The sequence below is a fragment of the Bactrocera dorsalis genome, unplaced genomic scaffold (genome assembly GCF_023373825.1).
Source record: "Bactrocera dorsalis isolate Fly_Bdor unplaced genomic scaffold, ASM2337382v1 BdCtg018, whole genome shotgun sequence".
NCBI classification, from domain to species: domain Eukaryota; kingdom Metazoa; phylum Arthropoda; class Insecta; order Diptera; family Tephritidae; genus Bactrocera; species Bactrocera dorsalis.
This window is the reverse complement of record NW_026038069.1, coordinates 79136-105731: the sequence shown is the minus strand read 5'-3', so window position 1 is coordinate 105731 and position 26596 is coordinate 79136. Positions and strand designations below refer to the sequence as shown.

Genomic DNA, 26596 nt, shown 5'->3' with positions numbered 1-26596 from the left:
CAACCAGACCTCTTTTCTGTCCATATAAATATAAACGTAAGCTAGATACAGTTGGAGGGTTAAAATTGAACGCGGTTGAAATTTTCAAATCTAATCACAATAAATAAACATACAAACTTGCGCAATGTACATTTTACATATTACGTAATTTTAATAAAAAGTATGTTTTATAAAATTGTTATACGATTATTTTTATTTATTTTCGTTTTTTATGATTTTTTTAGACATAAAAGTACAATATATTTTGTTGGTATTAATTATAGTTTGTATTTACGGTAGAATATGTGTATATATGTATTTATATCTACTACGCTAAATGCCGACGGCAAAACAAATATGCATTTCATTATAATTATTAATTTTGTCTTTCTCAATACTTGTTAATTTTAATTGGAATAAAAAAAGAAGTGTGAAAGGAAATCTAAATAGAACGTATAAACAATACAAAAAGTTAAGAAATTTATAGTTTAGAAAAACTTAAAAATAATAATACAACCGAAGTTTTAGTGTTAATTGATTGATGATAAAAACCTCGAATGTATGGATTTGTAGTGCTAGACGCTGCTGCGTTATCCAATGGTGTACAGTATAAACTACACCAAAGCATACGCATTATTTGTTTAGAAATTTAAAGATTAGACCGTTAGTCAATGATAATGGAAAAAATTGTAAATGCTTAAAACAAGTGTTAATAAGCGCAGTTACTAAACATCTGCCACGGCCATTCACTTCCGGCGTGAGCGTGTGGCACGTTTGGTCGGCGCAGCTGGCGCTGTTGTGGTCTCTTCTTCAGCAGCTGTATCCACCGACATCGTAGCACTGGCCACACTTGACGGCGTAGCCGCGTCAAAACGAACGACTTTGCGGCTACGACTACTGGCGGCACTCTCGGCTCGTGTATCCAATTGTGAGGCGGCATCACTTTCTTCAGTGTTAGCGGCAACGGCACGACGTCGTCCACGCTTGGGTATTGGAGACTCTGCAGCGCTGGCCGTGGCAGCTGCCGCTTTACGACTAGCTGCTGTACGTTTTTTACCTGCTAATTTTGCACCCGCAAGGGATGTAGCCACCTCTAGATCTGCTGCTTCCGTTGTGAGCGTTTCGTCATCGTCTTCGTGCTCATCATCGGCATCTGCGATAATTGGATGTTGCGGTTGTTGATGTGAAGCAACATTTCTGCTCGTTTCGACACCTGTCAACGACGCGTGTTGCAATGTGTGCTCATCTGTGGCATCCTCGACGTCTTGCGGTTTGTTGCGACTACGACCGCCTCGAGCGGTACGTCCACCCGCCGCAGTTTTCCTCGTTTTTTTGTTTGTTTGCTCGACATCGGTTTCAAGCGTAACTACTGTTTCCGTTTGTACTTCCTTTACTTCAGCATCGCTTGGTTGTACTTCTTCTTCGACAGTGACTGCACCCCGCCTAGTACGCCCTCCACGTGGCTTTGTATGTGAACCAATTAGGTCGTCAGTTATTAATGCTGCCGCAGCTGCTGCTTTCGCGGCGCGTCCCGTGCGGCTGGTGCCAGAGAGTGTTGCTTCTGTCGGAGTAGCAACTACCGTTGCTAACACATCGGGAATTTCACTTTCAGCTGCTACTGCGGATATTGGCTGTTTGCCACGACCACGTGGAGGTCGTTTTGTTGCCTTTGATTTTGTTGTTCGCCCTTTTTCTTCCACATGACTACTACTATGAGTTGTTTCCAACTCGGAATGTGTATGTTCCACTTCCGAACGCGATTCTTCTGAAGTTTCTGCGACGTGTAAGATCTTTGCGGTGCGCGTTCGACCGCGAGCCATTGTGTTGACCGTTTCAGACCCCTCTGTTTCAACAGTGGAAGCCTTTCGTGTACGACGTACAGGTGTAACTCCCGCCTGTGATGTGGATGTTTCGCCGACTGCGGCTGAACCGAGCAGTAAACGTTTCTTCGGTGTCTCGGCTTTGGCGCGTTCCTCTTCAAGGTACTGCTGCACGCGTGCGGTGGGTTTTCGTTGACGCCCACGACTTGTGGTTATCACTGTAGATAATATAGGTGTGCTCGTTGTTTTAGCTGTAATTTCTGCAACTGCTGCCGGAACCATCGCCTTTGTAGGCGTTTTAGACCTTATGGGACTTCCCTGCTTCGATGAAGAAACAGCTGTTGCTGCACTGGTGTTGGCACTGGCTTTTGGTAGCGACGCCTTTTCGATTCGACGCTTGAGATCGACTTGCGCCTCAGCATCTGAACTCTCGTCGTAATTGCGATCTTGAGCCGCAGCTGCGCGTCGTGGACGTTGTGGCGTAGTAGAGGAAGATGAAGTATTTGCACCATGAATAGTGTCCATATCAATGCCAGTTCCTTCGTGTATGCTACTATCCAACGAGGAATCGCGCCGCTTTCGACTGAGTGGCCGCTTCTTTGGTGGTTCATCACCAACAGCTTCATCATTCAAATTTTGGTGTGAATCCTTGCGTTTACGTCTACTACGCTGTTTCGTTGATGTGGCGGTAGGAGATTCAGCCGGTACAGATGTCGGCGTTTCATCTCGAGCTTCCGACTTATTAAACAGCTGTTGTTCATCGACGTGATGCGACTCCCTACGCTTGCGTGAGCGCTTCGTTACAACCCTCGTCGATGGTTCTGCAACTTCTTCTGTTTCCAATTGTTCAACACCTTCTTCAGCAGTAACAGCGTGCGATGGTTGCATTTCTTTTAGAGAAATACGGCGTCTGCGTACAGATTTGTGTTGGTTTTTCTCATCAACAACAATCGGCGGATCATCAAGATCGGTAACAGTTTCACTTTGTTCTTTCTTAGACGCTGTCTTAGTGGTTTCCTCTTCTTTTCGAGTTGCATGTGATTTATTTTGGTGGCTCTTGCCACGCACTGCACTGCGTTTATGAGCTGAGGATACCTCATTTATTGCAACGGTAGCAGCGGCAGCAGCTCCTCGACGTCCCCGCCGGCCACCTACAGAGTCGGCATTTGTTGACTCCAACACGGCTTGTTCAGATACTTCAATTTTGTTTTGAGCTTCCGTTTCCACTGTTCCTTCATCTTTGTGAACTAGATCAGGTTCTTCTGTTTTTTCATGGTGGTCGTCATCTACTCCGGCTTTCTTACGTCGATTAACACGTGCGCGGCTTGTCGCAGCAACCTTCTTTAAGGGCTGTTCTTGTTCGACAACTGCTTTCTCATCATGAGACTGCTCTATCTTCATATCTCTTGTTTCATCGGGTAATTCCTTATTACTCGCCTTCCGTGTCCGCTTATTTTCCGTACGTTTCGAAGAATTCGCATCTGTACTATGATCTTCTTCTGTTTTAATTGCATCAGAGGCTCCTTCAACGGCGACTTCAGCTTCACTTAACAATTCAGCTTTTACGGCTTTGGCTATGGTAGGCAGCACCGGCAAAGTTGTGGCATCATTTTCTCCGACTTGTAATGTCTCTTTAATTTTATGCAAACTTTTCTTTTCAGCCTCGTCCATTGCCTCATTAATATTAGATTTATCAGACGTTGCGTTATGTCCGCGTCTTCGACGCTTTGTTCCAAGGGATTCTGAAGTGACTGAAGTTTGGCTCGATTCGGAAAGTGTCGGCTTGCGTCTGCCACGTTTTGTAGCAGCGGACACACTTGACAATTCTTCAGTATCACTATGTTGTAAATCCGTAACATGGTCACCGATGTCATCTGTTGCCTTCGCCACACGTTGGCGCCTGCTGGTGCCGCTTTTTATTATGGCATTTTCTGAATCAACATGTTGCTCTTTGTCAATAGTGGAACCTACAACTTCCTCTAAATGATCATGGTCTGATTTCTTCACGTCATTAATAATGTCTCCACTATGATGTTCCTCTATACTTGCTCCACTATTTTCCGATGCGGCTTCAATAACATTTTCTTCTGGAATTACTATTTCGGTCTCTTCAGTTGGTATCTCTTGTATTTCTTCTAGTGGCATATCCTCGACCAATTTGTTGTGACCTTGACATCGACGCTTAACTGTTGGCGGATCAGAGGTTGAGACCTCAATACGCTCAATTGGTGTGTCAGCACGTCGACGTCCACCGCGCCGTCTGGTTGTTGTTGTCGGTAGATGATCTTCATCATGTGTGGAGCATTGACTGGATTGAGAGCCCTTACGAGTGCGACGTTCTCGCTTTGGTTCATGCACTTCCTCAACTTTACTGGTAGTTTCAGTAGTATCTATTTCTTCATCAAGTTCAGTGGATGAAGCCAATTGTTGACCTGTAACATTGTCCATAATTTCCGAATGATCAGCGTACTTAGTATCTTTTTTCAATTTTTCGCTTTGGTCTGGCAGTACAATCTCCACATGCTTATCAGATTTAACATCAAGTGCCGTTTCTGCGCTCTCCAATATGCATACTTCATAGTTCACTTTTGTGTAATATTCTGGTTCAGTTTTGTAGCGTGTTGAGGTTGCAGCTGCTGCATCAACTGTCGTCTGCACTTTACCAGCGGAAGATTCTTCATGCTTGCTTGTTACAAGGATAGATTTTTTGTCATCTGAATATTCCTCAACTAATATTGTTTTTGCAATTGTTGTCGTGGACACCAAGTCGACATTTTTTTCAGTTGTTGGTTTGGATCGAGATGGTTTACGACCTCTGCGCTTGATAAGTCCTTGTGTTTCATTGGATATTTCTCGTTCCTTTTCCACTGTCTCTATATTTTCGATAAGTTCTGTTGTTTCTTCAACCGACATCTTTGAAATATCTACTCTGCTTTCGGAAGTTTTACAACTTTTACTTGCTGATAATTGTACTTCATCTGTGTTTCCTTTTTCACCTTTATATATGTGAGTTTGAACTTCTGTAACTTTATCCTCAATTAATGATTTACTTTTATTCACTTGAACTTTATCGCTAACTGTTTCCAAAGTTTCCACCGTATCCTGCTCAGCATGTGACATTATTGAAGGAGCTATAATGAGAGTTGTAATTTCAGTCTCATTATTTGCTTTTCCTGTTTGTTTGGAACATGATGGTTCCTCATTGTCTCCAATTACTTCTGATTTTTCTTGTACTGGCGCATCTACGATTTCAGCGGCCGTTACTGTCTGTCCTTTCACTTCATCTGTTATTTCTGCATTTTCTGATCGTAAATTTTCAAATTGTTTTGCTTCTTGTTGCAGCTCTTCTTTTGTATCTTTGTTAGCGTGTTTAGTTTCCATCGTTATTGGTGAATTTGTAGTAGAAATAGCCATTTCTGATACCATGCATTCACCAATATCAATTCGATCAATTTCATTCGAATCTTTATTGTCGGTGGTGTCAGCTTCTTCTACAGTAAGAGTAGTAGATGTGGGGATTTCTGAATCAATTCCTGTTTCCACTGTAGCAACTTTAGTTGGCTCTGTTGTAATTATTGTTGCTGGTTCTTCTGTAATGTCTTCTGCATCAGTGTGGAGTTCAGTTTCTGAGGCTTCAATAGCTTCAATTTCCACAGTTTCTGTGATGTTAGCTTGGACCGTTTCATTATTTGGTTCTTCTACTTCATTGTTTGTATCGGCTTTTACGAACGGCACCTCTTGCTCTGCTCCAGCTATAATAGTTTTTGGCGCTACTTCGGGCATTTCGTTGTCGTTATCCAATTCTGATTCCGTCGATACGACCAAAGTAAAAGCTTCATTATACGTACTTGTGTTTGTATCGAGTGGTGACTTTTCATCATTAGAGGCTTTCAGTTCTTTAAAACCTGTAGTTTTCACTTCTTTTTCGGCAATTTCGCTTTCACGCGAAACTTCTGTGTTAGTTATTGGATCTTCCTTGCATAAAGCTATTTCCTGGTATACTACGGCGGATCCGTCAGATTCTTCCTTATTTTCGACGAAACCGGTCTTCTCGTTATCTTCTTCTGCTTCGGTTGCTTCTGAAGTTTTGATAGCATTGCTGTCTATAGACACTGTTGTGGACTCAGTCACGTCATACTGATTTGGTTCGTAGGGCGTGGTGTTTTCGGCAGTGTTCGTTTCAGCTGTACTTTCTGCATCCTCTTCACTTAAATCAAATATAACGCCTTGTGTTGTATTAATTGTTGGAGTTTCATTTGGTAACTCTTCGGTTAAATCAAATATATCACTCTCGTTGAACACATCTCCAGCAGATGATATTTTATTTTCAGCTTGTAAAGATCCTGCAGATGATTCTTCAAGTGTCTCGGGTACTTCAATACTAACATTATTGGGCACTTGATTATATCCTTCAGAATCAGTTTTGTTTTCATTTGCTTTATTTATTGATGATCCGGCTTCAATTTCTTCAACTATTGTGCTTTCAGGTGCTTCTTCTAGATCTTGTTTTTCAGATTTTATTTCTGCGATGCCAACAGTTGATTGTACTTCTGGGTTAGCGACTACATGAACTGTTGAAGATATGGATATTTCGGTTTTATTTACATCAGGGGTCTCCGTTGTTTCTTGCGTAATGGTTTTTGTGGTTGCTGCAGCACCAGTGGTTTCGCTGCATTTTTTATTTTCTTCTTTTGTTAACTCTGTTGGGGTAATTTTTTCCGCGGTGGTACCCTCAGGCTCTTCTTTTAACTTTATTTCAATAAATTCTGATTTCGCTTCATTTATAATTTCTGAAACACAACTTTCTGTTGTTTCCTTAGATTTGTTTTCCTCTTCAGCAGCCAATGTTCTAGGAGGTGAATCATCACACGATCTGGTTGTCTCCCGATCAAAGTTGCTCCCAGTGGCTGCGGGGTCTACATTTTCAGTCTTGTTTACATTATTTTTCTTTTCAATTGCCCCCGTTGCAACATCCTCCAAACATTCGTGTTCACAGGTATCTACTATATTCTCTTCTACATTTTTCGTATTTATGCTCCCAGTTTCTGATTCCTCAGCTGAGCATTTAGCTTCATTTGCAATAATTTCAACGTTATCTTTGTCCTTTAATGAAACTTCACCTTCCACATCTGGTACTGAATTCTTATCAGATTCAAAGGTGTCTTTTTCAAATTCTTTTCTTGATGTTTCGAATGTATTTGCTTCCATTTCACTCGCATTTTCTGCTGTATCCAATTGGGGTTTAACATCAAGTTTATCTTCATCTTCTACATTCTCTGTATTATTCGATTCATTTGCAGAAGTTGCTGGTTTGTCAGGCTTAGACACCAAGATTGTGACCTCAGTTGCAACTGCTTCTACGTTTTCTTCGATAATGGTCGGTTGTTGTTTCGATTCCTCTAATCTTAATTTTTCTTCATCAAAATCAATTGTTACTTTGGGTAAATGCAGCTCAGCACCTAGGGTTAGACGACGACCTTGTATTGTTTTTAGTGACCGCGATTTATTGACTTGATCTGGTGTCGCCGCACGCTTTCCCCGGTTGTTGTTTAACTTATTTGCATGGAAATTGCAAAATTCTGAATCATTGTCTTTTGATACAGTAGTTGTTCCGGAAGGTTCGTCCTCACTTGGATTTGTACTTTTTATTTCAGTTGCATGCGAAGAAGATTCAATAGGCTCTTCATCGATTTTCATTACATTGTCTTTTGTAGTTGCCTCATCTACTGACACTTCGTCAACCTCTACTACGGTGTCAATTACTGTGCGCTCTTTTTCTTTAGCTAAGCGAGTTTTTTCAATTGACAAATCAATAGACACCTTTGTAATGAATTGTTCAGCGCCCATACTTTGCCTGCGATCCTTTGTAGATTGTATTAAACTTCGATTCGGAGTAGATGCCCGCATTTGTTGACCTGCAACATTTTTGTGTAACTGGAAGTTACTGAATTCCTCATGAATGTCACTTGGTTTGGTAGTTACTTCCGCGTTTCCGATAGATTCATCATCTAACTCAATGATTTCTTCCTCAGGTGTTATTTTCACACTTTCAATTGGAGATTTAACTTTAACTTCCTTTGTGCCAGTTTTTTCTGTTGCATTTATATCTTCTTCTGGTTCAGAATCACTACTATCAACAAACATTATTGGAATTTCTTCCGCGTCTTGTGATTTTTTAGCATCGACGCTTTCTGTTTCTGCTTTATCATTTTCATTTCCTTCTAACTGATCTGACTCCGTATCACTTACCACTAATGGTTCCGAGAACATTGAATCGTTGGTCTGATCAAGCAAATTAATGCCGCTAATTTCAGCATTGGTAGGAGTAACTGGCCGCAATGTCTCGTTTTCGTCAACGACTATTGTTGGCGAAGATTTAGTAGGTTTCCTTGCACTTGGCTGCAAAGGATCAACCATTGAAGACACCGCACTCATGTCTGCCAGCAATTGCTCGGTTGTATTAATGCCACTTATTTCACATGCTGATGCAGCAATTGGATCATGTGTTGCCTTTGATGCGTTCAATATTGAAGTGGATGCGGTAAACTCCTGTTCTTCTACAACTGATTCGGGCTCTTGTTCTAAATTATCGACCCATTCCTGTATGTCGGTTTTAGGTAAATCAGAAACCACATCTGTTGCTGAGAAGGGTGAGACAGCAACGTTTGATTGTTGTTTACGAGCATAGACCTTCTGTGGAGGCGTTTCATCCAGTGTGGTACGCAACCCCACCATTTCGTCAAATGTCTCTTCAGCGGAGAGATTTCGTTTGCTAGTTATTGCCTTCGGTGGGTTATCACAAATAGCTGCCGGTGTCTCGGGTATATTCACTTCGACTTCACATGGGTCGACAGTTAAACTAGTATCTTTTTCAATTTCTATACTTGTTAAACGTGTACTAACGGGCGTCTTGTAGATTTCTTCCAGAGGTCGTTGACTGTTACTATGTAGTTCATATTCTGTTGTTGCAGCCATCATAATTTCAGCAGATGAGTCCGAACTGGGTTCCAAAATGGCACTCGCCGGATCGGCTGGAATCATAATGTTTTTAGCACGTGGCGTTTTGAAAAATTGATCTAGTTCTTCGTTTTTATCGTCATATTCCTCATCTAGTTTAGTACGTTTGGGCGTCTGCATGAGCTCCCTGACTCCAGCCAGTTGCGGTGTGCTGCATGCTTTGGGCGAACGCAACATTTCGCGCATACCGCTATAATACGGTGTGCTAGTGTGTTTTGGGGTTTTCAATAACTCCCGCATACCGATAAAGTCTGATTGAGCCTTGGTTGATGAAGAGGGCTCATCGCCTTCATCTGTTGCTTCAACGTTCTTAAAGTGTGTTTTCGCAACTTTAGGTGTCTTCATCAAATCGGCTAAACCTGTTACTTGTTCCGCATCATCGTTCGTTGTTGTGTCAATTGTAACTTTAGGTGTACGGAGCAGGTCTCGTACACCAGCCAACTTTGGTGTGTCACTGCAATCTTTCGGTGTTTTTAGTAGCTCACGCACGCCGACCATTACGGGTGTTTTCGGAGAATTTTCTATGTCGGTATCCGCAATTCTAACAGTTTTACGTTGAGTTTTGGGTGTTTTCGGCTGAGCGTCAGTCGAAACTGTTGCTAAAATAGAATTCACGAAAAATTAATTGTGTTATATATTTGGATTTTATAATTATCTCATAAACATAAATAGTTCTACCTATTTAGGTAGCTTAATTAACCTTGGCATAAAATACCAACCTTCACTATGTTCCATGACCTCTTTTCCGTATTCATAGTCTGATTCATCACGTATTTCGGCATTTTTATCCGCCGTTAAGTCTTTACTTTCTTTCCTGCGTTCTTCTGTTTTTACCATAAAAAATATTACTTTTAACATTTGTTGCATTATGTTTATTAATAATTACCTTTATGAACTTCACTAACGTTACATGAGCTATCTGCTACATCTTCTTGTCCTTGTGTTTGTTGTGATGGAGATTCAGCTGAAATTATTACGCATTTTATAATATTTTCAAAATTATTTATAAGAAGTTTAAGCAAAAAATCTTACTTTCAGTTGCAATTTCAATCTTCTCGATATCTCCATCTAGTTTTCCAGTAACACAAATGGCTTGAGCTATAAAATGAAATATATAAAAACTTTTTAGAACACAAAAAATCACACAAATTGCATTTAACTTACTGTCATTTATGAACTTTTCTGCTTTCTCACACTCATTATTTGATTTATCTTCCACAATTTCTTCTTTTTGCTCTTCAACATTCTGATTCTGTATATTAATTTCTTCACAAATGCTCTCCTCTATAACTTCAGGAACGTCTTGCGCTGAAAACATTTAAATATTATTATTTATTCATATATATTATACAAACTTTTAAATTATACCACTATTTTTAGTTTTAACGTCTTCCTTATTCTTCTGAGTTTCCACAATGTCTTGCTGGCCTTCTAGAAGTTTGAAAAAAGTGTGTTCAAAAAACTGTGTATAGTTAATGTACAATTAAAAATCTTACCAGTGGTTTCTTGCACACATTCTTTAGGTTCCTCTTCAATAATTGCACCCATATCTTCAGCGACTGGGGTTTCAGCTATTGTACCTGGGCGTTTAGAACGCGAACCACCACGTTTAATTGGCGTCAATACCTTGTCTGCTGCTCCTTCGTTGTCTAATGCCAAAGATGAGCGCCTTCGAGTAATACGCTGTGGCGTGTAGTTTACTTCAGCAGATGCCGAAGCACGTCTTCGGGTTGTGCGACTTGGTGTATTATCCGTTTCAGTAATGGTTTTAGATGTAGGTGTTAGCTCAGGATTTGCCGAAGCTCTACGTCTTGTACTGCGTCTAGGTGTGAATTTGCTATCTTCAGTAGTATTTTGTTGAGTCTCTGCTTTTATTTTACTCAAACGCGGCGTATTTAGCAATTTCTGCACGCCTATCAACTCTTCGGTGTCGGTTTCTACAGCAGATGCTGCAGCTGCGGCACTAGTTGATGCCTTAGGGGTGCGCATAAGGTCACGTAAACCAACAAAACGTGGAGTAGTAGAGTCTATTTGCTTTGGGGTGCGTAACATATCTCGGACGCCACAGAGATTCGGAGTTTTAGGCTCGAAAGAGGGTGTTTTTTTAGTCTCATCGGCAGTTTTGGCAGACATTTTTTTGCATGCATCGGCAACACGTACGTTATTTTCTTTCTCGCTATCACTATTACGGTCACTGTTTGCAGGTATTTGATCTTCTACTTTCGAGCTTGTTTCATCATCTACATTAGAATCCGGTTCAGATACAGCAGAGATCGTTTTGCTGCTATTTGATAAAAGTTTAATTTCTTCGGCAACTTTTTCCGCATCTTCAACTGTTGTAACTGCCACTTCGGATTCTGATGTTACCGATTTACATTCCTCAAATTCTGTTGCGACGCTATCAGTTTCTTTGCATTCAGTTGTAAAAAGTTCTGTATGGTGCATCGTAATTTCTTTGTTTTTATTATTATCAACTATTTTTTGTGTATCGTTATCAACACCACCTGGTTCAGTTAGAGTGATAACAACAGCTGTGTGCATTTTTTTAGCATCTTTCCCCAACTCTAACGTTTGAGAATCCTTTAGAATTTCTGCAGAGTCATTTTCATCAATTTTCGATTTATCAACAGAACCTTCTTCATTGCTGGCATCATTTTCAACTGTTGTGTGTACCATACCTTCTAAAACTCCCGCGGTTGACTCGGCCTCAGCAACAGTTTCTGCCTCCACTGCTTTAGCTCCGGCCAACTCCGTTTGGATGGAAGTATCATTTTCTTCCGATTCTGAGTTCACTATGTTTGCAATATTATTCGTATTTTCTGATTTTTCATTTCCTGTTTCACATTCATCGGAAACCATTGACTTCTGAACTGAAGTGCTTTCAATGGTAGAAGCATCAAATTCACTTGGTGTAGCTTTAGATGTATTAGATAGTAACTCCGTTTGCTTTGAACTATCATCTATATCAGTTGAGGTTATTTCAGACTCTGTTACTATGAAGTTTGAGTTCGTGGAACTCGCATTTTCTTGTGTTTCTGGATATTCCTTTGAATGTGGTACTATTGAGTTTGAAGTGGAAGATGTTGTCGGCTCATTTTTATTAGTTGTTTCCGAATCTTCGGGCTGTTCTATATGTTGACTACTATCGGCATTAATATTGACAACAGTCTTGATATTATCCTTGGGTGTGACATCTTCTGTGTCGTCACGTGATTTTTCTTCAATTGCTGCTTCAAATTCGTTTCTTACTTCAATGTTTGAAGGATGTGTATCTTTACCTAGCTGTTGCTGCAATTCATCGGATTTATTCAGTACATACTCAATCTCCTCCAACAACTCCGCAGTGCCTTGAGACTCGGCAGACTGTTTAGGAACGACTTCCGTATCAATTTTTTCACTTGAAGAAGGTGATGATGTAAGTACATTATCTTTTTCTCCCGTATTACTATGTTGCTGTTCTTCCGAAATATTGCCGCTTATCTCATAAGCATCCAATGTTTCAATAACCTGATCCTCAATCAATTTTGATTCCTGTTGATTATCAACTTCAATAGTACTTTTTTCGGCAGTTGTTTTGACATCATCTGCTTGCTCCTCTGTTGAGTAAGATGTAGACGGTTCAAGAGTTTCAATAGTATTTTGTTTTTCGCTCTGAACGGTGTCTGTTAAAGTTTTCGAACTTTCTTCTGTTTTAGTGTTTGCTTCTACGACTTCAGCGAAACTCTCCGATATGTGTTCGATTTTGTCATCTTTTTCATTCAAATCTTCTGAGAGATCCCTTTTATGAGATCCAATTTTGGTTTCTGCAACATCGGCAGTTAAGTCAACTGCAATTTTGTCTTCACTGGTCAGTGGTCTTTCTGGAGAAAACGTCTTATTCACTTCCTGCTTTTGTGATGAAGAAGCGTCTAAGGCGCAGGATGTTGATGGATTTGAGGTTTTAATTGGCACCTCTTCCAACGAATCATCGACTGTGAATGTGCGACTTAATTCATCAACTTCAGTTTGCTCTTCCAAGGAAGCTTCTTTCTTAACTTCTTTTTCGGTAGTATCGTCCACTGTTCGAACATTCTCCCTCTTCGGTGAGCTGACGTCAGTCGTTGAATTTGTATTGCTATTTTTGGGGCTCATCGCTGCGGCTACTAAGCTGCGAGCACGCGAAGCTACTCGACTGTTGTTTGGACTGGGTATAAATGATTTACGAGCTTTTGCTGCCAATTTCGTAGCAATAGCTGTTGGTGAATGCTTACGTGGTGATATAACCGATCGACGTGTTTTCGAAATATGCGATGTGAGGGTTGTGCCACCGAAGGATTTACGCACTCCACGCAGTGGAGAGGTACGTTTTGCTGTATTTAAACGAGATGCGGAAAATGGAACTTTTCTATTTTGCGTAAGCCGTGTGTGTGGCGTTGTCGAGGGTGTTATTACATGTTCCCTGTTAGGACTGACACCTATTGAAATTCGCGGTGTTAAAGAGCTGATATTTCGACGTTGCGCTGCAGCTACACTTCCCGGTGAGCCAAGAGATATTCGGCTTTTTGATGTTGGCGGAGTTGATTCAGCAGTACCAGTTGGTTCAAGCTTTCTATTATTAGCCGGCGTTGATGTTAGCTGTCGAGCTGGTGTTGTTTTACCGAGTGCAGCTCGCAGTGAGGAATTTATTTGCTTTTTAGCACTTGTTACAATGGCACGTTTCAATAGGGATTGTGGTGTACGCAGTGGTGTAGAAGTGAATTTCTTTCCAGTCGGACGCTGTGGTGTCTTTGTGGTAAAGTCGGTGCGAACTGGAGAAGATGTACTAGGTGCTGGCGAGTCGTCTTCAGATATTTCAATAACAGCGGTTGATGAATCACTAGTTTCATCTACACTAATAATTGATTCAGCACTTTGAGGGGATGATTCAGATTTATTGAGTGATGTTTCCAATGTTGGAGTCTTTGATACTAAATGAGCCTCCACTACTCGCTCCGAATCTTCTTCTTTTAACTTATCAGAGGTGATTGAAGTTGTTGAAAATTTGACTTGGCTGGGTAGTGTTTTATTTCCTTTATGTGTCAGGCGATGTCTCGGGCTGTGGGGTGCCAATTTACTAGGCGTAGTCAAATCGATTAAATGCATAGAAGAATTTCTAACTAGTACTCGGGCGCCTTTCTTCGATGTTGCAGGTGTAGAGAAATCAATAAAATCACGACTTTCATCGTCGTCATAATTCGAAAGCATACTTTTCGGAGTGCTATAAACGCTCTTAGGTGTGGTAGAGCTTGTAGATGTAGGCTTGATCACTGCTGTAAATGATTTTTCGATACGTATACCGGTTTCTCGTGGTGAAAAGGATGTAATCACCACATCAGATTGCTGACAAAATGATAGCATACGTAGTTTCTTCTCGGTACTTGTGTTTTGTTTATTTTGTGTAGAATTTATTAAATTCATTTTGGGTGTATCCTCTAATTTTACCAAGGGGGTACTGGCAATGATTGGCTCATTTTTTTGTGGCTCGGGTGTAATACTACGCCGTTGAGCACTTAAAGTGTCGAATGTTGTTTTGCCATCAGCACTGTCTTGTAATGTGGCACTGGTTGGCAAAACCTCTTTGTCTTCCACTGACATTTCTTCAAACCTTCCGTTCTTATTAATGGATTCTTTTTGTGTAACTAATTCGGTTGTTGCAGCTTCCTCAACTCTCTCAGATTCATTTATACTTGGCAAATCAGAAGATGTATTGCCCTCCTCATCGGAGTTGATGCAGTACGCAAAGCTTTAAAAATATAATATTTTCAAAATTCAAACTTTTTTGAGCAAAGTTATTTCGAAATTATTTATTGATATTTAAAAGAAGGTAAATTGTGCATACCCAGTTGGGAAGTAGGTAGGGATCTTAAAAGGTAATTAAATACTAGTTTTTCCATTTGTAAACCTATTAAAATCAGCCCCTTGTAAGTTTTGCATAATATAGAAAGATATGCTGAACGACCATTTATTGCCCAAAACCAAAGCACCAAATTGTGCGTTTTTTACGTTGCTGTACATTGTTTAAACATAGACATCAGAAATAAAGTATGTTTGCTTATATTATTAGGTGATATTTTCACTTATAATAAAACAGTATAATTGCTTTTATTTTCCTCCGATTTTAAAACACAAAGCACCGTTTCAATTAAAAAGTCTAAATTAAATGAATATCTGATATGTTTGCGACATATTAAGACTCTTAAGGATTACTCCTAAACGCATCTGCAAAGTTCTGCCAAAATTTTAGATAGATAAAACCTCATATTGTGTTAGTAGTACTAAAATATTAAAAATTACAATAAAAAACAGTACTTAAGAAATAAAATATTGACAAATATCAAAGTCAAGTGTGAATTCTTTGGGATTACTTTTTTGCCAAACAACATATGTATGTATTTCGAAGACTTTTCAAAGTTTACAGAAGAAAAAAAAAATTTAAAAAAGAAACTGCTGATATTGAAACAAATTTTTAATTTTGCTTATAGTTTATTAAAGGCGAATCATTCAATTTGTTTATATACATATGTAATACATTCGACTATTATTTATTACGATTATTAGTGACTCTGTGAGTCACGAGTCTCATTTTGGTATTCTGACAGACACAGTATACTACTATGCAGTATACTACTATACTGTATCTGCCAGAATACCAAAATGAGACTCCTGACTAACAGAGTCACTAAATTACTATTGTGACAATTAGAGACATGAGACAATCGTCTCAAGCAGAATACCGATATAAATCTGATTACACGGTAAAAGTATGGTGTTTTAAAGTGCTGAGCTCATTTTTCTGATTTCAACCAGTTTTTATTAAAATTTTTCAGAAATTTTGCTATATGGTTAATATGAAAATATAAAAAAAGGAAGTATTTGAAAAAATAAATAAAACAAGCCTTTTCGAAAAACCGGATATCGTTATTCATAATTTTTTGGAGTAAATATCTTGAATATGTGTAAAAATTATCTACAAATTAGAGCAGAAACTTAGCTTTTACTGATACTGTATACATAATTTAAGTGTAAAATACCACCAGCAATAATCGAAACAATTTCATATTTTTATATTAACCGTATAATATATACATATGTATACATATTCATGCTTTTGTTCAAGATATATTTTAATTACCTCTCTGTGTTCTTAATTTTAAAACTGGGGACATTTTAAGTGTGTGGTTTGAAAAAATTAACTAATATTTGATAACGGTACTCTATATATATAAACCATAATAATGTACTTATAATTTAGGGAATGAATACTCACTTATGTACTGTGAATCTTTTATCGACTTTCCGATGATGCTGTAAATATTTATTAGTTATAAAGGTTATTCATCATAATTTATGAAACATCTTACTTTAAGGTCGGGACAAGAATTTGGTGCTTGTTCCGGTACCGCTATCAATTTCTGAGGTGTGGAGACTGTATTGTTAGTTGTAGCATCTTCTTCTTGTGCACTTTTATTGGTTGCAGATGGCTCTAAAGTTTTTGGAAACTTCCACAAAAAAATTCTATCCAAGATCTTAATACGACTACCGTCCAAAAGAGGCCGCTTCAGTGTTATAATTTGTTCATTTACACTTATTGGATGCGCTTCGGAATTATTGTGAATTGTTACCTATTTTGTAAATTAATCAAAACAAACAATTAAATCCATGACCCAATAGCCATAACTAAGAAATAGTATATACAATTGAAAATAACGCCAATTTGACAATACTATAGAAACATATACACATACGCTGACACAGTGCCGACAGCGAAACGTCGCCATAGTGTTGGTTAAACTTGCTCACAACTTACCCTTCCGAATGCATCGCACTGTATCTCACAATGGACTCCGATTGCACGAGGATCTTCCAGCACATAATCACAGTTCATGTAGTATCCAACAGTAAATTTGCGTCCTTTTGCTTCAATTATTATATTCTCTGATGTTGAAGCATCACCGATGCCGCCGGCTTCAACCCCTGTGGTCTCTGTCGGCGTCGCTTCTGTCGCGTCTGCAGCTGCTGCATCGGACAGACATATAAATTTTGCTCCATCCAACGCCATGATCTGCCGTTTTTATATATTTTAGATTTATACTATATTCACATTAAATCTATTATCGAAACGTTCCATTAGAAAACTCGCAAAAAGTAACAAAAAAAAAAAAAACAGTGAACACGAAAACCGATACAACCAAGCCGAACCGACTGCGGCAGCGAAAAATAGAAAGCAAATTTTTCTTGGCTATTCGTGACTACTGAACTTTTGCACTTATTTTCAAGCTTGTTTTTAAAACTGTATAAACCAAAATTTGAAGTTTTTATGTTTGCACAGTATATTCTATATTTTGCAGCATTTTCTAAAATTAATTTATTTAATTTCACCAGTCACAGCTTCCCTATCGGAATTTTCTATAGCTGCGTTTTTACAAGAGGGACGCGCTCGTTCACTATTCGTTTCCTTTTGCTATTGCTATCTGCCTTTGTCAATTTACCTCTTCTTCTTATTACTAGCTTTCACATGACGTTTATTTGAATTTTTTTTAACCGACATCTTGGTACAAGGTACATATATCAACCCTGTAGGCAGGTCTGTTTGTTTTTATTTTATGGGTTTGCATCAGCTCTAATTTTTTTCTAAAATAAAAAAATTCACATAAAACTGAAATACGAGCTCTTTTGCTAAGCAGTAGAGCGCTCGTTGACTTTTCATTATTTCCATTTTTATACTATGCGCTTGTATAAAGGTGTATTTTTTCGAATATGTCTTAGAAAAATATTATTTTACTTGTTGTATAAACATAAATATATACGCGTATTTCTATATTATAATGGAAAATTTTACTAATTATTGCTACTGTTCTATAATTTATTTCTCAGTATTACTAACTATAGAATATTTATTATAAAATAAACCAGCGAAACATAGCTACTAACAATTCTGTATTCTCCATTTTGCTTTCTTTTGTATGGTGCCCCAACAACAAAAATATCAACTGTTAACAGCGCCATCAGTAAGTTTTTCTTTTTGTATGACATTGTTTTCAGAACATAACTTTGAGGTATCTAATTTACAGCTGACATAGAAATTTTGTTTATTCTTTGTTGCGGCGATTTGTACGAAAACTGTGAAAACTTGTGTTATAAAATATAATAATAAGAAAGCAAACATGGATGCAGAGACTTCACGTAAAACTTGGGAGCTGGAAAATAATATAAAAACTTTGCCGGCATGCGATGAAATTTTTCGTTATGATGCTGAACAGCAACGACAAATTCTCGATGCGAAACCATGGGAAAAGGATCCACATTATTTTAAGGACATAAAGATTTCGGCTTTGTCCTTGCTAAAGATGGTAATGCATGCCCGTTCAGGTGGTACACTAGAGATTATGGGTCTGCTTCTTGGTAAAGTTGAAGATAATACAATGATTGTCATGGATGCTTTTGCCTTGCCAGTTGAAGGCACTGAGACTCGTGTTAATGCCCAATCTCAGGCTTATGAGTATATGTCTGCTTATATTGTTGCAGCCAAAGAAGTAGGTCGATTGGAAAATGCAATTGGGTGGTATCATAGTCATCCCGGATATGGATGTTGGTTATCGGGAATTGATGTATCAACACAAATGCTTAATCAGAACTATCAAGAACCATTTGTTGCCATTGTAGTAGATCCAGTACGCACAGTTTCGGCAGGCAAAGTTTGCTTGGGAGCGTTTCGTACGTATCCAAAGGGGTATAAGCCACCGAATGAAGAACCTTCTGAATATCAGACCATACCTTTAAATAAGATTGACGATTTCGGCGTACATTGTAAGCAATATTATCCACTTGAAGTGACTTATTTCAAGTCCGCTTTAGATAGAAAGCTATTAGATTCGTTATGGAACAAATATTGGGTGAACACACTAGGTAGTTCGGGCTTACTTACCAATACTGATTATACAACTGGACAAATTTTCGATTTGTCAGAGAAGCTTGAACAGAGCGAATCGAGTTTGGTGCGTGGACCATTTGTGGTTACAGGTAAGAAGAAGAAATTTACAATAATACCTAAGAACCTCTACTTTTTTTTTTATTTTGTATTTTTATTGTTGAAGGCGCTGAAGGCAGCGAAAAGCGTACGGAGGATAAACTATCGAAGGCCACTCGTGATTGCAGTCGCGCATCTATAGAGCTAATTCATGGTTTAATGGCACAAATTGCTAAGGACAAATTGTTTAACAAAGTTGGACTTGGGAAATAAGTTTGAGGAACCACTAATATATAATTTATTAACTGTAATTTTCAAACTACAATAACAAAATAAATGGAATGAAATACATTTTTTTTTTTTTTTTTTATATTGACGAATATCAAAATGTCGAATTTTCTGATTCATATTCATATAACCAAATTTATAATCTCGTCAGCTCAGAAGACATACACATATGGTGAAAATACATTCCATGCAACATGCAATCGTGGTTAAATTTTTAATATTTGGTGAAGTAAACGAATACAAATTTGGGTCAGCTTTTATAAATTCGATATGACAATACAATGTATAGTGAAGGAGTAGAAAATCGGCTCAAAGAAAGGTGTGACTTCTCTTAATTGGCCAAGTCAGTTCCCCGACTTGAATTCAGTTGAAAACCTCAGGGAGGAGCTGGAACAATGAATTGGGAAGCAATCATTCCAAAATAAAAAGAATTATAGAATTTTGTTCAAAAAACCTGGTATGAAATTTCAATTCATACATGCCGCAAGCTTATACTATATACCAGTGCTTCCCAAACTTAGTTTTGCCATGACCCGGTAATTTTCACACTCTCCTTTCGTGACCCACTTAATAATATTAACCTTTAAGTGGTGACATGATTTTTGTGTAACTTAACTGGTGACGAGTGGCCTAAGAGGCCGCTGCTTTACATGGTCTATAGCATCGAAACTATATACGATAGCTTACTGCAGTCTTTTAATCCATTAAATGAATATATAAAATGATAAAATAAAACTACTCAATTGGCTCTAAATGTGATTTTTAATTACTAACTTTCTAATACAATCTATGTAGTAACTAAAATCAGGGGGTGAAATGATGTTTCACTGACTCCGCTCGGCCTGTGAGACCGCTTGTCACCAGTTAAAGGTTAAACTCAAGACGGTTACATAAGATTAAATAATACACTTTTAATAATAGTAAGAGAAATGTTTTATTAATATTAAATTATAATATTTTGGTATCTTTGGTACTCACTTTTTAGTGTGAAGTATGCAGCTGTTGCTTATTTTTAATTATAGAGTTCAAGTTTGCTGAAATTGCTGAAAGTTTTAATCTGAGATCGGGTTCCACTTCCAGTCTGTTTCGATATATATTTTTAAGGTAAACTAGTGTTGAAAACCCAGCTTCACATTTGTAAGTGGTCACAAAAGGCATTAAAAAAATCATTGCTTGATAAGCTATTATTGTGTATTCTTGACGACAAGATAACCAAAAATCAATCAATGGTCTTGTGTCAAATGTATCCTTGAGTGCTGTATCAGTTGACAGTTCAATCAGCGAATCGACATCTGAATCTGGCAAATTTGTTTGGAATCTAACTTGAATGTAAATGGGTTTCTTATCCAAGCTTTGTTGCCATTGATTGGAGGAAGGCGGGAATGTTGCGGCCCGGTATTTTATTTGATGGCCCTGTACCGGGTCGCGACCCGGCATTTGGGAAACGCTGCTATATACTAATGAAAGTAAGCAAAAATCTAATAATAAAAAACTAATACATTTTTCAGTCACGGCTACCTGATGTACTTATTAAGTATTTTGTATAGTCATTTTTATAGTTTTTCAATTATCTTCTAAATTTAAATACCTATTTTAAATTTTATTACTAATCACTTTACTTTTTTAATTTCAATTATAAGAGAAATGAAATGTAAGATTCTTTTCCTCCAAACATGAATAAAAGTGAATTTATTAGTCATTGAAAGCCACACGTGTGTTTGTACATATTATTTTGACCTTGTGTATACATGTACATACATATGTATGTATATCCTGTTAGTTAGAAAACTGGCAGTGCTTAAAAAAAAACTAAATATGTTTACAATATTAATTCTTTAAGACTTTCCTTCATAATCCTACCCAGTATATACAGTACATATACATGCATATATGTATATGTATGTCAAATGTTAGTCATACGCCATGTACGCAAATGTTGAAGCAACTGTGTTTTAATTTTCATTTGATTTTTAAATTATTACCTTTATACTTTTTAGTTGGTAAAATATGCAAAAAATTTAGATATCAAAATATTTTATTTTGTTTGTCAAAAGTGTTCTGCAATTATATATAATATAAATATTTTCATTAAAACTTTTCTATGACGCTACTTGAAACAGTTACTTAAATTCTTTGTCCAACAACAAGTGACTATAAGAACCCCTGCCACATGCAATCGACTAATTAAGTGTTTGTGGTACTTTGGATTAACTTTTTGTTTACATAACTTATGTAACTATTGTATATACATACAGTCGACCAAAAGTTAATTGGTAACTATGCTTATAAACATACATACGCACTGGTATGTTTGTGCATTTCAAATATATTAATGTATTAGTAGCTATCCAAGAGTACATGCGGCGATTCCTGGGGGTACCCTGTTGAGAAGCATAAAGTGAGCAAAATTACCAAATACCTAAACTTTTTTTCTTTCTTCGTGCTTGCATACTGAATTGTTGTGAAAGTTCTACAGCTTCATAGGTATGTATTTCGAGGGTTGTAATTTGGGGTTCAAGATAAGCGTGATAAGTGGAAGTAAAATTAATAATTAATCAATAAGATATAATTATATATGATTGGTAGCTTTACAAAGTTGTAAAATAGCATATATAATGAAGAAAAGATAGAAAGTAATTTTAAAAACAAAAATTAAAACCATAACAATTATTTAAAATTAATATATACCAAAGTAAATATGTATTAAAACATAATAATTATAATTACTGTTATATTAATATAAAAATTAAAAAAAATATAATTAATAAAACCTATGATTTAGTTCTAACCTATAGGAATCTTTGCTAGATGTGCTCATTTATATGCTAGGCCAAAAATTTAAAACGACAAACAAGGTATGCCGGGAGAGCAATTCATATTTTCTAGCACCTTAAATTCATAATTTCCTGTCGGGGCTTATATGTACATTCATATTTATAAAACCGTTGACAAACATATCCATGGCATACATTTTATCTGCTAGACTGCACACATCAAATACTTATATACAAACGAGTTTTTTGCATGCAAACATCAATTTGTGAGTACCATCCCCATAATCGAAATGTCAACCCAATTTTGATAAATATAAATATAAACACACGACGACATAGACATTATTTACATATATAGAGAAGTTCCATCGGTTACTATGAAATTTGTTCGATTTTGGATACAAGTACAAACTAATTGCTTTAAATTATAGTAAAAGTATTTGATTAAGGATAAGCAATTTTCACTTCAAATGCAGTACGTCCATACATACACAGATATTTAAAAAGGATCTGCCAATCAGTATATATGTATATACATAACATATATAAGTGGGTACCTACGTAAATATACATACACCCACAAAATAGTAAGTTTAGTCGTGTAAACATAACTCATACGCCGTGTTGAGCTGGTTCACTGTCGCTTGAATTAAGTACTGCTACCGATTGCGTATTGTAATTTGAAATCTTGTTCGGAAATTCGATTATTATACAAGAAGATGTCCGAAAAGTCCTGAAAATAAATGACCTGAAATCTCGAAGGCAGGTAGCAAACCTCATCTTCTTATTCAAAATCCTCAATGGATTAATTGATGCCCCAGAAATCCTCGCAGACTTTGAAATCGTACCAAATGAACTTAACCTTAGACAGATGAGGATCCTGAAAACTTGCAGATCGAACAAAAACTATGTAATCAATGGCCCAAAGGAAAGAATCTGTAGATTGGTAAACTCTCTGCACGGTGACATTGACTTCTTCAGCGGATCTCTACAGAACCTCAGAAGGATCGTTAAAAAAGCTTTATTAAAATACTAGCATACGAACTAGGTTACGTGTTTAATTTCTAATTTTATATGTTTAAGCCTGTTGTCTTATTTATAATTATAATTGTTATTAGATGTATAGTGCCGATTGGCGTTAAATAAATGAAATGAAAGATAAATTATTGCGGAGATCTATTGACTTTAATTGTAATCAAAACTAGGAGGTGTCCGACGCTCTACGGTGGGCACGGCGAAACTCATTTAAAAGAAGGCAAACACTATTTCTAGATGACTGGAGTTAGTGATATCCTGTCTATTATTATTGTCTGTTGAAATTGCGAATTTTAATAACGGTAAAATTGTAGCTTCTAATACTATCCATTCCAGGAAATGCTCCATATGTCGGGTGATACCAAGGCGACAGACGACCAGCTGAAAAGGCTTAATTAAACAATGAAACCATTAGAAATAAAGGTTATAGTACACAATTGTAGTCGTATGAAAGATTTGTTTAAAAAGTACATTCAGCTTTACAGAAAGGTAGCTGAATGAAGTGACCGCAAAATTTGTAGTTGCAGTTTTAGAGTTTACATCTGGACTTAAATTTTTTACTAGAAGAAATGAACTTGCCATTGACAGTCAATTGTTTTAATATAATGTACTTATACTGCATGTGGCCATCGAGTTGTAATATCGGAATATCGTGACTTCCAAGTTTATTCAAATTTTCCCATTTTCGCTATTTGATTACTACATGTCAAACAATTAATTTTATTTTATTTATTTACCCAGTGCTACATTTAAGTTCGTGTTAGTACATTATGAGTGTGCTTTTGTCGGTGCGAATCTTACTATAGAATCGAACAAACACTTGGTATAAATTATTTATACTGACCTATTCAAATGCGGGAATAGCAATCGTTTATACTATCATAGTGAGATATCAACGAATACTGATACTACTTTATTGAACTCTGATGGATAGCCATTTTGAACAGAGCTAGTATAAGCTAAATGGCGAACCGAAAAGTGTTTAAATGCTCCAAATACTACATTACTATTGGCACCCACTGGAACTTGACAATTTCTTACCTATCTCTCCAAGTACTCGGTGGATTTTTCTTATCAACTCACTAAGCTAAGAAATGTAAATATGTTCCGGGTATATCTGTATATACAGATACATACTAGTAGTTATATACATATAGTTAGGTAAATAGTTTAGCGTCCTAAGCACACTCAAGATTAGTTGCGACAATGAGTGTAAGTAATTGAAGTGGCAATCCTTCTTAGTGTATAATGTTCTTAAACGATGAGTGACTGACACAGCAGCGTGTAAATTGAACGGGAAGCGCTGTAATGGCACGCAACTGGCAGCTATGATAGTGACAAAACTGACACCGCAATTTATATAATATAAATATGTACTCCTGTATGCGTAATGTATATATATGTATATACGTGGCGTACAACATAGGTCTTTAACGACCACGAATATTTGAGTACATGGTATACATTGAAATGTATGCGTTTATATATTTTATCGAAACAAAGGCCATTTATGCGGATTGTATCCTTTTGCAATAAAAAGGGTTTCATTTTGGTAATATACTATACTTATATTTATATGTGGAGATATAAGTATGTATGTATGTATTTGAAATATTAACATTAGGTTAAGACTTTCTCAAGGGCTAAATCTGAGAAATAATAGTCCTAATGTTTGGCAGCTAAGTTTAATTATTTTTCATTTTGTTTTAATTTTTTTATTAAAGCCCTGATAAGCTTTGAGCAATTTCTGTCTATACCATTAACGGAATGGTTAGTGTATCAAATTATTAAAGGAAAAAAAAAGAATTTCTTCCAAAGAGACATAGTCAGCATTAGTTATAAGTATGCTCGACACAGAGGAAGCATTACTTCACTGTTATTACGTACCGTTATAGAATTTGAATTCAATAGGGTTTAGTTATAATTATTTTGTGTAGCAGGTGCTGTCTTATTTTCGATATTAATAATCTATACGACCGAGTCTATACTATTTTTTCAGACACCCTTTGAAATCAAATGTTTGTTAAGGCACCGAAAACAGCGACACTACCCTAATGTACATGTTTATATATTGTATATAATTGATGACAATTTGTACATTTGCGTGTATGTTAAGCCTGCACAGTGTACATAAGTAGATCCTTAAGCAATTCCCTTCGCCCAATGAGCTCCAGCTTTCCTTTAGGACACGTTTTTACAAGAGGGCAAGTACATATTTTCGAGTTAGTATGGTTATATCGAGAAATATATAAATGCTACTGTAAACCGGGTACGTTTCTTGTGAGAAGGGTTGAAAAGTATATTACATATTATTTGCTGGTTTCTTAGTATGAATCTTGGTTTTATAAAGAACAATGCATTTCCTTCAATTTAATAGTATATTTGCCGTTAGGAGTTAGCCGAGCAAGTTAATCATGTTACCATCTATCGGTAGATATATACATATATACTTGTATTTTCAATAGTGATAAATAAACATTTCATTACCTCTTTTACATTGAGCGGCTCGCAAAAAGTCTTTACTTTCATTTAAAACTAGCGGTCCACAGCCCTCCAGCAGATCCTCTAACAATTATTTATGCCAACACTGAGCCAAAGGACACTTTGCAACATGAACTTCGATTATCGCCAAAGAAAGAATTGGTAATTGATTGCGGTCGTGGCTGCTATAAAAGCCACAACAGAATAACAGCGGACCGCATTTGGAAGTGAAGAAGCGAGACTCGCGTAAGTTCTTGTGATATTTGCAAGGAAACCTTAATCACGGGTGTAAAACCAAAGTAATGTGAAACACAACTGCTAAAAAAACTATAAAAACACAAGTTTAGCAAAATTAATGCAGAGAAAATAGCTTAAACACATTTCCACAATAAATTGATAAAGAAATACAAAACACCGAAAATGATGGGGAACTAATCAAAAGTTGAGTAACAAAAACAAAAGTGAAACCGAAAGACATGCCATATACATATTGTACATATGTACATAAGTATGTATGTACGAAAATTTATTTTTACTAAATTGTGTATGCCCAAGTAACACAACAGCAGGGCGCGATTCGAAAGGACGGTTGGCTAATGGTGCGAAATAAGTTGACTGATACTTTTTGGCTACACATTATACTGAAATATATGTACGTATGTACGAGTATATAGACAGTAGGTTCATCACAGCGCTCTAATTTATGTGCTTAGTCAACAGTCAGCTGGCGGGAGCGCTCAGTATCAGCAGAGCATCCGCAAGAGGCACAGCAGCATTTCAAATTGTAGCGACAGCGTGGCCAAGGGAGAGGAAAATACTTTGCGAGGGTAGATTGTGTTGGTGCGTTGGGTACCGGAGAGGTGCTAGAAAGTGAAGAGCGAAGAGAATTGCGGAAGCAAACGATAACAGTGCGGAGAATTTATGTGTGCGAATGCATATCCGAAAACGAAAGTTTTCTTACCAAAGAATTTGGCATAAACACACAACAGAGAACCCAAATTCACGTAAATTTAATAGACACTCGATTGAGAATGTAAGTGATTTAATGAACTGAAAAGAGGCATAGTGAAAATAAAATCAACTAAAACATAAATCCTAGCTATTTTTCAGCTAATCTACAACAAGAATGAACAATGTTAATAATGGAGTGTAATAAAAATTTAATACAAGAAAAATAATAAAAGCTTTTTAACATATGCATACATATGTATGTATGT

General features: G+C 37.1%; 2 protein-coding genes across 3 annotated transcripts; one reads left to right on the top strand and one right to left on the bottom strand.

Annotated features, from left to right (window-relative positions):
* Window positions 1–175: 175 nt before the first annotated feature.
* On the bottom strand, window positions 176–17304 carry LOC105230322 (microtubule-associated protein futsch). The gene is made up of 10 exons (XM_019991742.3): window positions 16642–17304; window positions 16196–16456; window positions 16102–16139; window positions 10313–14577; window positions 10185–10247; window positions 9981–10124; window positions 9849–9914; window positions 9703–9780; window positions 9536–9640; window positions 176–9415 (listed from the first exon to the last, which is right to left on the bottom strand). The coding sequence occupies exons 1-10, from the start codon at window positions 16891–16893 to the stop codon at window positions 726–728; spliced, it is 13962 nt and encodes a 4653-aa protein (XP_019847301.2). The 5' UTR covers window positions 16894–17304; the 3' UTR covers window positions 176–725.
* A 519-nt stretch (window positions 17305–17823) lies between these two features.
* Window positions 17824–19152, top strand: LOC105230237 (COP9 signalosome complex subunit 5). 2 transcript variants are annotated; one of them, XM_019991762.3, is made up of 3 exons: window positions 17824–17842; window positions 17906–18854; window positions 18929–19152. In XM_019991762.3, the coding sequence occupies exons 2-3, from the start codon at window positions 17999–18001 to the stop codon at window positions 19072–19074; spliced, it is 1002 nt and encodes a 333-aa protein (XP_019847321.1). In that variant the 5' UTR covers window positions 17824–17842; window positions 17906–17998; the 3' UTR covers window positions 19075–19152. The 2 variants fall into 2 exon arrangements, with proteins under 2 accessions (XP_019847321.1, XP_011209192.1); XM_011210890.4 differs by lacking the exon at window positions 17824–17842 and having other exon boundaries at window positions 17869–18854.
* Window positions 19153–26596: the final 7444 nt, after the last annotated feature.